This window comes from Lissotriton vulgaris, chromosome 12, assembly GCF_964263255.1.
Source record: "Lissotriton vulgaris chromosome 12, aLisVul1.2, whole genome shotgun sequence".
In the NCBI taxonomy this organism is placed as follows: domain Eukaryota; kingdom Metazoa; phylum Chordata; class Amphibia; order Caudata; family Salamandridae; genus Lissotriton; species Lissotriton vulgaris.
The window spans coordinates 37229961-37246227 of record NC_141700.1 but is presented as its reverse complement, the minus strand read 5'-3'; the positions used below and the strand labels follow the sequence as shown (position 1 = coordinate 37246227).

The window sequence follows — 16267 nt, the reverse complement described above, 5'->3', positions numbered from 1 at the left end:
TTATGTCAGATACAATAATGACCCGCAATAAGGCCTTTAGCCTTTACCATGGACGTAACACCCTAATCTACATAGGCCTAATGAATTGTGCATAAACTAGCAACCATCATGTACACAATTATACAATTACATATGTATAAAATTATAGTCGGTAAAACAATATACAATCCTTTTCAAAAGGGCCCAACGATGTGTGTCACAGTGAAAATCTTCGAACCCCAGGGTTTGCCTCAGGGGATTAACATCATCATAACCCTTTCCTGCTATGGCAATCAATGAGATTTCATCCAACTACTTATCTAGAGCCTTTAACAGTGTGAGCGCGGTCCACAGCGAAAGGCCTACAGCCTTCGTCATAACTTCTCATAATAAACAGATTGGACGCAAGGCATCAGAAATAGCTTTTAGCTGGAACTAATTAGGACATCCCCTTAATTACAACCAAACACCGACCTGTTCTACTGAGAATAAACTTTCCCACAAAGCATCCATCAGGGGTATAGTCGTAAAACTACAAATGTAAACAAAATGACAGTGGAAAAACTAAATAATAGGTCTCTTAAGAGGGGCTCGCAATAATTATCAAGAGTGCAGACCTTCTATTCCAACGGTGTGGTAGGTGGTAGCCATCACCAAAATCCTTGCCTCCTACGGCAATCGGTGAGATTCCATGTTACTCAAACCCTCTCTGCAGGCTCCAATGCAGAGTAATAACATCCCATAAATGCCTATGTAACTTAACATGCTTTTCACAATAAATCCATCAAGCCTACTGCCATGATCACAACTTTTCATAATAAAACAGATCTGTCCTACACCACTGATAACTGGCTTTCCACCGTAACCAACAGCCCTGCTACAATGATGAAAATTTCCCATAAAGCAAAAAGTGCAATACAAGCTCTGCTTTTCAGTTGAAACACGCAACTGCAGCCAAATTACATGCTGTACTCAAGGAAGCCAACATGTGGGGGCAACCAAAGACCTCAATGGTACTTCTGAGAGGTCAGTTTCTCTTGATCACATACGGTCATGCGACAGCTCTGCGGTCAAGCAAAACTGTACAAAGTTGGAGTGCCTCGAAACTTATACGGTATTTCTTTCCTACTCTTAAGTAGAGTTTTGCTGCTCTTTTGGGGACACCAATACAAGCGTACAGAAGAGAAGTTTATAGCTTAATGCCACATGTAGGGGGAAATCAGTTGCCTGGCGCAGTGAGTGTATATGTTGTAAATTAATGTCAACTGCAGCAGGGATGCCTGAATTATATTAAGGTCACTGCAGCCTCTGCTTTTTTTCCTTTACACATTTTACTAATTAAATGCAAACAAAAGTTGCCTGAAAAGATGCATGGAAAAGTATTTCTCCCATTCACGATTTTGGGCACATATACTCGAGTCTATTGTGAAGAAAATGTGTATATATAATGTGTTTAAAAAGGTTCGAACCAAACTATTTAGAGATGGACAGCTGCATAGAATGTGGGCAGTTAAAGAACACCAGGTCACAGATAAATGTGATCAACAGATCTCTTCGGACCGCCAATCAACAAATATTTTACGCAAATCCCTTACTCTTTGGACCGCCAACCAACAAATGTTTTACACAAATCCCTTACTCTTTGGACCACCAACCAACAAACGCTTTACTCAAAGCCCTTACTCTTCATTTTAGTGCTTTGCATATAGTGATGAGGTGCAGAGCACGAAAATGCCATGGGTTGAGCTGCATTCAGAGGCTACCTCAGCATGAGCATGGGAAGAAATACAGCACACCAGCAAGACTGCCCACCCAAGCAGGTCTTTCCTCATTGATAACACCCAGCAATAAGGGGAAACTTGGGAGCTCTGTCCCGACAACTTTATTCTATGCCTTGTGTCATCAAGGGTTGATCCATAAGGACTCTTTCTTTCACCCATGCGGTCTGTCCCACACATATGAAAAGAGAACGGTCATTTGTTACCTCTGTAAAAAGACAGGTTTGAATAGAAAACGCGCATTATGGTTGCTTTGCTCTCCGTCGGCTGCGACAAACTGATCCATGTAGGTAGACAAGTGCTATATGAAAGAAATAAAGCATCACAATGTTATTATAGATGATCTGTGCAAAAGCAAAACAGTCCCACAATTCAAAGCTGCTCATTTACTGGTCCCTGGTGGTTTGTCTTTGAAACTTCCTTTCTGGCAAAATGTAAATCAGACCCATATATTGTAACTGATGCCTCTTCAAAATAGGTCCAAAATAATTCATTGCTGGAGATCAGAGGAAGGAGAACTGATTCAACTAATTTGGTTTTCAAAGGTTACCACGGAGAGTTTTTGTAGTGATCGGGAGGGAGGGACCCTTCCCAGTGGCAAACCTTGAACCAAATGAGTTCAAGTACTCCTGAACATTCTGGTACCACACTCTGATAGCTAAACAATGCTGAGGCCAAGGCCATGACCACAAACAATATAGAAGCTGCAATAGTACAATGATCACCATGTGTCTGACCATGCATGCTGTGGCAGACAGCCATTCACCCACACACCAGGAGCCCAATCACTGGGAACCCAGCCACCACACGATTCCAGTCATCATGCCAGCCCAGTTGCTGGGAGAACAACAACTCCCCCCATACAGTCACCAGACATCCAATCGCCACCATTCTCCTACCAGTTCTCAAAGTAAAACAGGCACCTTACGATGTCCGGTCCCCGGTCCCAACAGTATACCAATTACAAATGGGCCAATTAATATACCTTACCTCACCAGTCAGTGGTGGCCTGGACACCCTGATCAAACCACCCACCCAGCACTTAACTCCTCCCTTACCAGTTACCAGATATGCAGTCACCACAAGGATACCAATAAGTGGGCCCACCATCCCAACGACATCAGGCGCCACTGCGACGGTAACAAGAAGTGCACGGATGAAACCCCTTTTTGGCATTTATAGCGGTATCATAAGTTGTGAAAGCTCAATGCGCATCTTCTAACATAAACCTACACTGTGCACACAAAGAAAATAAGAATGTCTGTTCTATGAATTATAATGAAAGGATACTTTTTCATGACCATGAATCTTTTAACGTTTTTGATCTGCAAGCTGAGCATCGGCAGTGGTACATTAGGAGCATTGACAACCAGAAGATGGGTTTATCACAGAACGTTTGAGGAAGGGGTAAAGGGTTCATCTGGCTCGCACCTGAACTTCGACTGGATCTTCCATTTGACTCTCTTCGGTATCCAAAAGTTCAATCGTCATGATCACATCCCCGTTCCTTTGCAAGAACATGATCTGCAAAGACAACGCAAGCACTGGTGACATAGCTCAGTGACTGAGCAGCCTGCTGCTGAGATCTGTGTCCATACTCCAGGTCACAGGTCTGAATCCAGTCAGGAACAACAAACTCATCTCTCCGAATTCTATGCATAGAGTACATTATGTTGGATGTTGGTAATGGTGTAACTACAGGGCTAAGAAATTGCAATTCATCAGCAGCAAGTCTTATACGAACAACAGAAATCTAATATTGTTAACAGAATTTAGGGTGCTGGTAATAGGCTGAAAGGTTATCAGGTAGCACAAACTTAACTATGCAGCTCATTAAAAAATGGATTTTCAATACATTTACAAGCTAGTGGCTATGGTGTCAAAGTTTAATATATTTTCTCAATCATTTTCTGGGTTTCGCCAGCATCTTCGTTTGCTCGATGAAAGGCAAATGATGTAAAGTAAGGGGGAAAGAAAATGGGGATGGGGTGGGGGACAGAACGGAACTGATGCACTTGTAGTGCTGAGATGATGAGGCTCTCATCTAGCCATTAAGATCCAGCAAAGCATGAAGTTGGAAGTGATAGACACTAGTAGAGTTATACAAATAGTTACATAATGGAAATTATTTCAAAATATTTAAATATGAATGATATGTATATAAAAAGCGAAAATAATAAATAATTAGAAATAAAAAAGCAAAACTAGTGGCCTAAACATATATGGAAGCTAAAAGATTTGGATTCCCCGTGAACAAGGATGTTCGGGGCATGGCCTCAAGTTCTCGTTCTTAGCACTTGAGGGGGTTAGAAAACAAGTTACTTACCTGTAACTTTAGTTCCCCAGTATTGGTAACTTTCATAGATTCCCATGCTTTGTATCATTCCCCGTCGTCGGAATGGGAGTCTCGGTAACAAAAATACCATAGCTGTAGGTACAAAAGACAATGGAAAAAGGCCTAGGCCTCATTCCCTTTTGTAGCATATCAACCTCTTTGTGTAAAAGAGACCAAACTTTTGGCCTCAGCCAATCAGAAGTGCCTCACCACTTAGAACCTTCCTGAAGGAACCTCAGAGCCTCAGATTTTCGTAGCCGTTGTGTACTGGGACACCATCTGTGCTGTAGGCCGAGCTTTCCCCGGGGAGGTGGGTGGGCGCATGGGAATCTATGAAAGTTACCAATACTGGGGAACTAAAGTTACAGGTAAGTAACTTGTTTTCTTACCCCAGTATTGGAACTTTCATAGATTCCCATGCTTTGTATCAGAGTAGTAAGCAGTTAGCAATATAATCACATTTTGCATTGCGAATAAAGCAATAAAGAATATAACAGTAGATACAAAATGTGAAAAATGGAAGATGGGAAGAAAGGAAAGCTCCCCATTAGTGGAAGAGGTTCCTCAGGACAGCCTGTCCTACTGCTGCATCCTCCTGTTGCAGAGATTCCAAGCAGTAGTGCTTGGTAAAGGTGTGGACGCTGCTCCAGGTTGCAGCTCTGCAGATATCCTTAATGTGCACCCCTGCAAAGAGTGCTGTGGAGGAAGCCACAGATCTTGTGGAATGCGCTCGTATCTTTCCAGCCAGAGGTTTACCAGCAGTCCTGTGACAATGTAATATAGCGCTTGTGATCCACCTTGAAACACCCTGTTTGGATAGTGGAAGGCCTTTACTCGGTCCCCCGAAGGCCACAAACAGTTGAGTAGATCTTCGAAAATCCTTAGTACGTTGCAAGTAAAACTTCAAGCATCGTTGCACATCCAACGAATGCAATGCTTTTTCCGCTGGTGTGGAAGGCTGAGGAAATTTTTTTTCAGAATGACCGGTTCATTCAAATGGAAATCCGAGGGAACCTTTGGCATGAACCTAGGGTTAGTCCTCATGATGACAGTGTTCCTCTTGAATTGAAGGAAAGGTTCTTGAATGGTCAAGGCCTGTAACTCCCCTACACGCCGAGCCGACGTGAGAGCGAGGAGAAGAGCCACTTTCCACGAAAGGTATTTGATGTCAGAACGATGGACTGGTTCAAAAGGGTCCTTCATGAGCTGAGAAAGGACCAGATTTAAATGCCATGTTGGAGGAGGCGGTCTCACCGGTGGATAGACCCTGAACAGGCCCTTAAGAAATTGTTTGATTATTCTCGAAGACCATAATGAAGGCCCAGATTCTGTCCTTCTGAATCGTGACAAAGCAGCCAAATGGACCTTAATTGATGAATGGGCTAGACCAGACTTGGCTAAGGACAGTAGGTAAGGGAGGACCTGATGAGGTTTGGAATTGAATGGACCAATGTGTTGCTGTCGACACCAACAACAGAACCTTTTCCACTTAAGGCAGTAAGTTTTGTTAGTTGAAGGGGCCCTTGCTTGGGACAAAACTTCTCTAACCTCGTTTGATAATGGCAGGTTCATAAATTCTCGCTGCTCAGGAGCCATGCAGTCAGGTGTAACGACTGAGGGTCTGGATGCAAAATCTGTCCCTCGGACATCGTGAGAAGATCCGGCAGAATTCGCAGAGGGAAGGGAGGAGCAATCGACAACAGATGGAGCTCCGTGAACCAGAGCTGCCTCGGCCAAGCCGGAGCTATCAGGATCATCCTGCACGGTTCCATCTTGAGTTTCCTGATTAGCTGTGGTATCAGAGGAATGGGAGGAAAAGCGTAGACAAAGGTCTTCGACCAGGCTATCGAAAGGGCATTTCCCAGAGAATTTGGATGGGGAAGCCTGCTTGCGTAAGACCGGCATTTCTTGTTGGTCGGGGTGGCAAACAGGTCGATGTCCGGTCTTCCCCACCGGCTGAAGACTTGTTCCAAGACTTCCTGATTCAACTCCCATTCGTGGCTGACCGAGGATGACCTGCTCAGTCTGTCGACGTTTTCGTTGAGGACGCCAGGCAAGTGTTCTGCCATCAGAGACATTTTGTGTTGGATCGCCCATTCCCAAACCTGCTGGGCCTCTTGTGACGATGGGCGCGATCTGGTCCCTCCTTCCTTGTTCACATAGTGCATGGCTGTGGTGTTGTCCGTCCTGATCAGCACTTGTGAACCTGCCAGGCGAGGAAGAAACGCTTGCAGAGCCAGACGTATCGCCCTGAGTTCTAATAGGTTGATGTGGAGGCGTTTTTCCTGGGGTGACCAATGACCACTGACATGTAGGTCCTGCAGCACTGCTCCCCAACCCTCCAACGACGCGTCCGTCGTTACCACCTGTGGAGACGGGTCGCTTGCGAAGGATAGGCCTTGGGACAAGTTGTCTTGGTCTGTCCACCACAGGGCCGCATTCTTCATCTCCGGAGTGATAGTCACTCTGTCGTCGAAGGAACAGTGGACTTGCCGCCATTGATTGTCCAGTTGTTCCTGCAAGGGACGCATTCTCAGTCTGCAATGAGGGATCAGTGGAATACACGATGATATTACTCCCAGCAGAGACTTGTAGCGGCGAACTGAAAGAGACTTTTTTGTTCGTAAGACTTGGGCCATCGTCTGCAACTTTTGCCTCCTTTCCAGAGTAGGAAAAGCTTGTGAAAGTCTTGAGTCCAAGATGGCTCCCAGAAACCGGGCTCTCCTGGACGGGATCTGGCAAGATTTCTCGTCGTTTAAAGTGAGACCCAGGTTTTGGAATAAATTGGTACATGCTTGAACCGCTTGTATTGCTGCCTCTCTGGACGGAGCTTTCAGTAACCAGTCGTCCAGATAGGGGAAGACTTGAAACTTGTGCCTCCGCAGGAAAGCTGCTACTGGAGCCAGCACTTTCGTGAATATTCTTGGGGCTGAGCGGAGTCCAAAGGGTAAAACCCTGAATTGGTAATGGCTCTTGGCTACTGTGAATCGCAGAAACCTTCTGTGCGCTGGGTGAATCGGAACGTGAAAATAGGCATCTTCGAGATCGAGTGTGGCCATGTAATCCCCCAGGTTGATCAGCTTCAAGATGTCCTGGAGGGACACCATCCTGAAGGACAGAGAAATGAGATAGGTGTTTAGCCCCCTGAGGTCTAAAATGGGGCGCCACTTGTCGAGCGTTTTCTTCACCAGGAAGAACCTGGAATAAAATCCCTGGCCTCTTTGGTTCGATGGAACTGGCTCTATCGCCCCTTTTCGGAGCATTTGTTGAACTTCGAGCCGAAGGAGACGCTGGTGTTTTGAAGGAGTGGCTGCCGGGGGCTTGGGTGGCGGAACTTGAGTGAACTCTAAGGTATGCCCTTTCCGAATGATGTTGAGCACCCAACGGTCCGATGTTATTAGGGACCAGTTGTGAAGGTATTTGTTGACCCTGCCTCCAACTGATGACTTCCTGGAGGAGGGTCCAGTAGGAAGAGCCAGGAGGCCGCTATTGGCGCTTGGACGAATCTCGTCCTCGCGCCCCCTGTTTTCCTTTACCGTAAGGCCTGGAGTAGTTGGAAGACTGGCCCTGCCGCTGCTGGTAAGATTGGCAGTGTTGCTGGGAACTGGATCCTGTGTTGGAATAACGTTGTTGTTGGAAGGATCCTCTATAAGTACCACCCCTGTCTCTAGAGCCCTTGAAGGGAGACTTCCTGTACTGAAGTGTTCCTAAAGACCTAGCGGTCTCTGTGTCTTTCTTAATATCTTGCAGGGTGTCGTCAATGACTTTGCCGAATAGAGCTTCTCCATCAAAGGGGAGATCCAATACTTTATTCTGGACCTCAGGTCGGAACCAAGTAGCTTTAAGCCACCCTTGGCGACGGAGCACTGCTGCCCCAGCCAGCGAACGAAATGCAGTAGTCGCAATATCCATTGCACAATCGATGATTTCCATTGACGTCGCTTCTCCCTCCTGCAAAACCTTCTTTGCCTCCGACATAGATTCAGGAGGCAACTGGTCAAAGTACGGGGCGACATCGCACCAGAGTTGACGGTCGTACCTACCCAGGATCGCTAAGGCATTAGCTGCTCGCACCAGCAAACTTGCCATCGCTGAGAATCTTTTTCCCACGTTATCCAACCTCCGTCCTTCCTTGTCCGGAGGAGTTGTCAGCGGTGCTGAAGGGTTGCGCGATTTTCTCTGCGCTGCCTGCGAGATCACAGAGTCCGGTCTCGGATGACCTGTCAAGGCCGCTGGAGCATCATCGGTCGCTTTGTACTTTTTCTCGAGATGCAGTAGCACCGGCACCACCGTCGCCGGGTGTGTCATGGTCTTTATGCCCTCTTTCCATAGGTGATCCACGATTGGAATAGACCTGGCAGTTTTTCGAAAGGGTTCCTTAAAGTCATATAAGAAACAATCTGTGGTGACTTTAGGCATTGCTAACTTAAATCTTGCCGCCGCTCTCTCCATTAGCTGATGGAAACCTCCAATATCCGCTGGCGGAGAGTCCGCCGGGTCTGGATTTGGTGATGCGGGATTGTCAATAACGTACTCATCATATTCCGTGTCGGGATTAGAGACGTGATCCGACTGCTGATCCTCATCCGAGGATTCATCAACATCATGTGATCCTGGTAAACCAGAGGAATCCTGAGGAACGGCTGCTTGAGGCTGTGGAGAGGTTGGAGCTGAGACAGTAGGTGGCACCAATGACGCCTGAACCCTTGAAGGCGTAGCAGGCGTTGATGTATTTGGCAAAGGTCTACTGGCCTTAGCTTTATAGTCCTGTAGCATCCTATGTAGATCCTGCAGGAAAGATGTAGGCACTGCAACCATTTCCTGGTCAGTTTGCTGCAGTTGCCGTTGACTATGACCATGTTCTTCGTGGGTGTATTCGCCCTCTGAGTCAGTGTCCTGGCATTTGACAAACCGTTGTGAAGGACTATTGGCATAGCTATATGCATCTTGGTCATCTTCCTCTGATTGTACCTCTTGAAGGAGCATTGTTGGCAACAGAGGGGACACTGTCCTTGGAGAGGTCATCTCCGGCGTGATCCGCGTCACAGAAATGGTGATTCGCTTTTCTGTGGACAAGATCGTGGGATCCGTCGTCGACGGTAGTATATACGCCGTGGAGATAGGGGTCGTGGACGTCGTCGACGACGAAACTGTCGACACACCAGCCATCGTCATAGTCACTGTAGTAGTCGTCGACGCCCTCGTCGACGAGACCGCAGTCGTCGACACCGTGGACGGGACTCTCGTCGTCGACACCGTTGTCATCGTCGTCGACGGGGCTTTCGTCGTCGACGGAGCTTTCGTCGTCGGCGGGGCCTTCGACGTCGACGGGGCCTTCGTCGTCGACTGAGTCTTCGACGTCGACAGGGCCTTCGTCGTCGACTGGACTTTGGGCGTCGACGGGGCTTTCGTCGTCGACGGCTCCTTCGTCGACACCTGTGAAGCTGGTACCTTCGTCATCGGCGTCTTTAGCTTCTCCGTCGACGGTGAGGACTCCGCCGTCGACGGTCTCGACGTCGACGAACCTCCAGTCGACGGAGCCTTCGATGTTCTAGTCGACGGGCCTCCCGCTGTCGACGTCTTCGTTGTCGAGGGCTTAGAAGTCCTCTCAGAAGACTGGCCTGAAGGTGTTTTGAAGGCTGTGGAAGTCTTCGCACCTGTAGACTGTGTAGAAGGTCCATCCCTCTCCTTTACACTTCCGTGAGGAGATTTGCTGGGACCTGGGCTCTCAGACTCACTGGGGGTCTTTTTTGAGGCCTTAGAAGATCTTTCCACAGAAGTAGAAGGGGAACCCCTACCCCTTTTCACTGACCTTCTAGTAATAGCCATCGATCCAGCATCCTCACTGTCACTGGAGACAGTATCCTTCCTTGATTTAAGCCTTTGCAGCCATGTCAGGAGCCTACCCTCTCGGTCCCGGAGGGTCTTGGCAGAAAAAGAGCGACAGATGGGACAGGCAGCCGCCTGGTGGTCAGGATAGAGGCAATAAATGCAGTCCTTATGCTTATCCTCCACAAAAAGCCTTTTCTTGCCACAGGAGGTACAAGGCTTGAAAAGCGCCTTTTTCTTCTCAATTTCCGACATCCTGGAATCCTGAAGAGAATCTGAAAGATTCTGAAGAAAATCCTGTAGAAAAAACCTGAAGAAATCCTGTAAAAGAGTAGAAGTTGAGCAGAGCTCAAAGGAGACTCCCTAGCACAACGTGCGGTAGAAAATCTGAGGCTCTGAGGTTCCTTCAGGAAGGTTCTAAGTGGTGAGGCACTTCTGATTGGCTGAGGCCAAAAGTTTGGTCTCTTTTACACAAAGAGGGTGATATGCTACAAAAGGGAATGAGGCCTAGGCCTTTTTCCATTGTCTTTTGTACCTACAGCTATGGTATTTTTGTTACCGAGACTCCCATTCCGACGACGGGGAATGATACAAAGCATGGGAATCTATGAAAGTTCCAATACTGGGGTAAACATATTACCTAACGTTTAGCAGTATGGGGTGCACTGCTACCTCTGCACAGTCGCTCGTACAGGACTCTATTTTCTTTAATAAAGTTACGCATACCAGACGGCATCTGGTTGCAAAACACCTAATGTTAACACACCAAGAACTTACACTGGGCTTAAAGCACGCCCACTGCTTACTGTTAGTTGGCTTTGTCACATCTCTTTACTTCTTATTCAATGGCTTACCTCGTCCACCTTGTGAATGTCCCTTCCCTTGAACATGGTCTCTTTACTTGTATCCTTCCACTGCTTACTTTTAGGGAACTACTTTTTTTTCATCTTGCTGATGCACCCAAAGAGAGTTCATGTGTTTTCCAGCTGTGTCCCTGGTATGCTTCTCTACCCCCTTCTGCTCCATGTTGCTCTCGTTAATGTGCTTCTCTACTCCCCCCTTGCCGCTTTCTCTCACCTGTGTGCTCTCCTTCCACTCCCCATGCTGCTTTCACTAATGTGCTTCACTGACATCCTCCCCCTCGTGCTTCTCCCCACTCGCCATCTGTGTACTACTGTTCGCCCCACCGCTCCTCTATTAAAGCCCCCCCCCCCAACAAAATAAATATAGCCTTTTTTTTTTAACTGGAGCCTTCACGCTACAAAAAAATTTCCAAGTGTTGTTTGCCATCTCAGATTGGTAAATAGAATCAAATGGCGCCCAGGTCAATCTGCTGACGTGCATTTGTTCTGACGCATATGTGCATCAGTGGAGTGATGCGAGTGCCATAGCACCTCTTTAATTTTTTTGGGACAATTTTGCACTACACCACCAAAAGCAATTGGCAAAGCCAATAGGTCCAGATGGTAAGAAACGCTGGCTTTGCTTAATATGGCCCGGTTGTTAAGCAATCCCAAAGGCCCTGTGGCTCGTACCTACCCAAATTAATACAAGCTGGATACCTGGCGTTTGACAGGCAAACCCTTCCTCACACATCCTTCTCTATCGTACATGTCTAAGGAACAACAAACCATTTACCCGACACACCCTTCTCGATCTTGCAACATATCTAGCATATTCCAAAACACTAATCCACACACCAGTCTCAATCATGAGATGTATAAAGGCACTCGTACCATGTGTCGCATCTTCCAATGTACGGAAGTTGGACTGTGGATGGAGTAGTAAAAGGTCGGAGGTAAGGGAAAATACTGCTTTTGCCAAAAAAGTAAATCTGGATCAAGGCACTAGGTTGAAAACTGGTAGCAGCAGCAGCTCTTCCATTTAATTCCCATACAAATAACGCTTGAGACTTATGCATACAATCTCAAGCTGGAGGGGGAAGGTTTAACAGTTAAATGGATTTAAAATTCAAAGCTTCCTTCGATAAGGGTGATTCTGATGACTACTGAGCTCCCTCTGCAAAACCCCAGTCTTCAAAATCAGCTCTGCAATTTATTTGTATGCGTGGTCACAGTGGTGAATGGTGCTACATGTGTCCTATGTGCCCCACCAAGCCCTTTAATAGAGCGATTCCACTCCCCATCTGCAGTTTCTGGATGTGTCGGGCCCAGCTGGTGTCAGAAGATTCAAGGAATGAGAGGGAAATGGATGGCAATCGATACTCCGTACAGGGAGCACAGCAACCAACCGAATAATACCAAACGTATGTGACATTTTCACAAAACAGATACCTCATGGTGAGGAAGATAGAACTGAGAAAACCCAAATCAATTTTTAACCTACACAAATGTGGACCCAGCTCTGAGCTTTTCGAGGTTTCTGATACCAGAACATGGAAAAGGGTACCAAATGGGTTTCACTCGGGTCTTTTACATCTGGTTGCCTTTGCACAGTGCCAGTATACACCCAAAACACAACTAATGCTTTGATAATATAAAAAAAATTATTTGGGGTCCCATATCACAACTTCAGACAAATGGATGTATGAAGCTTCTGTCAATGCCACTGCCCCTGCCTTTCACCTTGAAGCAGTTCTCATCAGACATGCAGCGCTCTGCACTCCACTGGTAGCTGGTTTCTTTTGCTGCCCGGACACACTGTGATGCCAGGTTCCCACCTGCGGCCCCTGCTTTCTTCTCGCTCAGGTACAGTTCTACCACCTTCAGGCAGATGTCATCACTCACAAGATGGTGAAGCTGTTGGAAAAGAAGGAATGCTGTTAAAGAAACCAATGACACGTTAACAGCAATTGACTGAAGAAGAGAACACAGCATTACCAAGTCAAGATACTATGCAAGAGACCGGAATTAATGCTGATACATACCCTGGGCCTGAGCAGACAGGGTGGTCCCCCGGCTCAGTTTTACATGGCGGAATGGGGAGCTTTGGGTAACTCAAACAGGCATAAGCTACCTATCCTAATGCCATTCATTAAAAGCATAGGAGGGGAGGTGGAGGGCACACACTGACGCAGAGGGTCTGAAGGGTCTGAAGAAAACTAGGCACACAGCAGCACAAGCTGTGCAAAAAGCAGACAACCCCCAAGAGAAGGAGTTAGGGTTGTCGGCTAGTAGTGTTTGCTTGTGGCTGCAGAGCCAACCGTTTCCCCTTTGAACCACTCTCCTTTCAAACCAACTGTGCTGTCCAAGACATTCCAGTGCTACTTCGCTTATTGCTGTGACATACGAGAGTCTGGAGGTAGTGGGACCAGCACTTTTAAAAACAACATGCCTACTACACTGTTTGCAGGCAGACACAGTTAATGATCAAATGAAAAAAATAGTTAAATGGTCAGGATAAACAAAGCTCACACTTCTAAGTAAGAACCTTGGTTTTCAAGGGTCAAAAGAGACTTCTCTTTGAAATGCAGCACATAACACAATCAGGCCAGAAGGGGCCGAAGATGGTTCTCCGCATCATTAAATTGAACACATAACTCAACTTGTAAGAACTATTTGTGCCTCTCAGTATGTGCCTCATAGAAGGTTGATGTTTACTACCTACTCGTACAATCCAGCCTTTCACAACATGTTCCGGAGTACACACCTGTCGAGTTATGTTTTGGATGAGCTTGTCCACAGTAAAGCCGGTGTACGCATAGATTGTAAACATCTCTCGCAAGCTGTCTTCATATTGTGAAGGTTCAATGTTTCCAACCAGCAAATTTCTAACCAGGTCCAGAAATGCAGGATAATACTCTTCCAACTCCACTTCACCTGCAATCAACAAACAAATAAGATGTAAAAATGTTTAGAATGTCCTAAATTGGTCAAACAGAACGAAGCAAGATGTAGTGTAGACCCCAAACTTGTGGTGATAACATAGCAAATATTACTTCTCTGCAACTGTCATATTGCAGCTCTGTACGGGCACATGCTTTCCATCATCCTGCCATCTAGTACGGGCCTTGCAAGTTTTTTCTTTGAAGCAGAGATTTCCTGTTTGAGGGGACTCCTGATCACTCTGTCGAAGTACACATTGCACCCGGGCATAGATGGCACCTTTAAATTACCACACTTCTCTCCCATTGGATAGTACAGCAATATTCACAGAGAGAGGACTGCTCTTTCACCAAAGTTGGCATCAGCGCAATTACTAGTGCGGCTGGACAAGGGCAGAGAAATCAGTCATGTGCGTATATGAGCTGTGGGACTGTATGCAACAAATGACTTACATATTGTCATGGTGATTCCAACTTTGGTAAAAGAGCAGTCCTCTCTGTGTGAATATTGTTGTGCTATACACACACATACATACATACACATATGCATACATAAACACACACACACACACATATATATAAACTAGGAATCATGGTGTTGATTCTGTGTAGAGGAAAAAAAAGGTTTTTTAACAGTTTTTAACATTTTCCTATGTTGCTGCTTTGTACTGTCAAATATGTTGTGATATTTATAAGAATTTTAATTATTTATATACAACTCATTTGGTTCTGATAGATCCTTCTAAACTACTACTGATAGTTATAGTATTGTGTTTAGCTCTATGCGCCATGCGATCTGTTCAGCCAGGAAGTCACTATTTAAGCACTTTAAATGTATCCGGAGGGTCATGTAAACAAGGCTTCAGTGACGCAGCCAAAACGCGCCATGCTGAAGGCTAACAGAGTAATAATGCACTGAAATTGGAATTTATTGCGCTGTTGTGGTCTGTACCTGAGTTTGCTGCGGAGTATTTGCTGTGGTTCAGGACTGTTGGTGTAACATATATAAAATTAATTCGATGCTGCCCGCTATAACAGACATGGTAATCTTTCTCGGCATAGAGACAAGATTTGTACTGCAATGAACATTCAGTTTTAATCTTTGCATTATGGCCCTGGTATTTTGTACCAACAAACAGTGACTTTTCTCTCGGACATTTCAGCCTACCTTTGTCGCCAGGATGAATTATGGGAACAGTAGTCCCGTTCACATATAGGCACGTACTGGGTATGTTGACATTCATGTCTCATAGATCGCCAACTATTTACAGTTAAATCCTGATGCTTCAATGCGAACATTTGGGCCTCGGTGAACCCTGGTGCAACTTTTTTAGCAACTGCAAGCAGGCGTGAACTGTCATGTGTCAGAGAGGTCTAAAGGTCGTTTACCAGAAGGCCAATAGCAAGTGCAGCAAAGCTATTTGAGCTGAAAGTGGTGCCATGTCGAGAAAAATGTTTTACATAGCAGGGTCCTTTGTCTCAAACTTTAGTTTTTGTACATATTATATGTTGGATGAATAGGCGATGCATACGAGTGAAGGGCGCCTCATGTGTTATATATATATATATATATATATATATATATACATATACTGAATGTTTCCACTTAGAGAAAGGTATTTTCAATTTTAATGGGCACTTTCCATCACCCATCACCCATGCTTTTAATATGTATGGTAAAAACATGCAGACAATATACAAGTATTTAGACTCGATGTTTTACATTTGAAACATTTGTACATACTGCATAGGGTATTTAGTGTTGTAAAGTGCTTGTAAGTATTTCTTTCATGTCTATATCAACCAGATGTGGGGCGGACTATATGTTCGAGGCATGTGGGCTGCTGAATTCATATCTGTGCATAGATCGCCGCCTAGTGTTGGGTCCGGATGATTGCACATTGTTGTCTTGGAAGAGTCTTCAAAGTATCAAGAGATAGGTGGCTCCTCCCCTGGACTACAGTGCGCATGGGCGTCCTCTCCATCCTCAGATTGTTTTTTTCCGCCATCGACGAGGGCGTCGATGAAGAGGATCCTGAACAACAGTCGGATCCTGCGTCGGAGCAGAACTCTAACTATGATGAGGACGAAGAAGAAGACTACGTCCATGATGAAGACGTCGTCGAGGTAGGAGACGACGCACAGGCCATCGGAGCCATCGATGACGACTCGAGCGATGTGCAAGGCCCAACCGCAGTCGCGGGGCCCGATAATGACACTGTACTTTCAAAGGCTCAGGTCGAGGCATCGCCGGAAGGCCTTAGCCAAGATCTTAATCCACATTCAATAGTCTGCCCTGTTCCCATGATGCACTGGGACAGGGACAGACTGATTTGCATATAGCCAGGTTCTGAGCTGGGATGGTGCAGTGAGATAAATAACGGTGATGGATCAAGCCCTGATCTTTGGACTGGGTAAGAGCGGTCTGCTTAATTCAGACACTCTGTTCATCACCACCCCCTTTTCTGAATCGTTTTTGGCCACTATAGGTGTGGCAGGGTATACTCAGACATGAGTCCCTTTCTCACTGCACCATCAGGATTCAAGCAAGCCGGGCCGAAG

The 16267-nt window shown here is 46.1% G+C and overlaps 1 protein-coding gene across 1 annotated transcript in view; it reads right to left on the bottom strand.

Annotated features, from left to right (window-relative positions):
* The window catches only part of SIN3B (SIN3 transcription regulator family member B), a 146083-nt gene that overhangs the window by 19961 nt on the left and 109855 nt on the right, over positions 1-16267 (bottom strand). The window contains exons 15-18 of the mRNA XM_086946936.1: positions 13531-13700; positions 12507-12680; positions 3189-3281; positions 1964-2058 (exon numbers count right to left, since the gene is read on the bottom strand). Of these exons, the coding sequence (XP_086803062.1) occupies positions 1964-2058; positions 3189-3281; positions 12507-12680; positions 13531-13700 (532 nt within the window). The remainder of the gene's footprint in view (positions 1-1963; positions 2059-3188; positions 3282-12506; positions 12681-13530; positions 13701-16267) is intronic.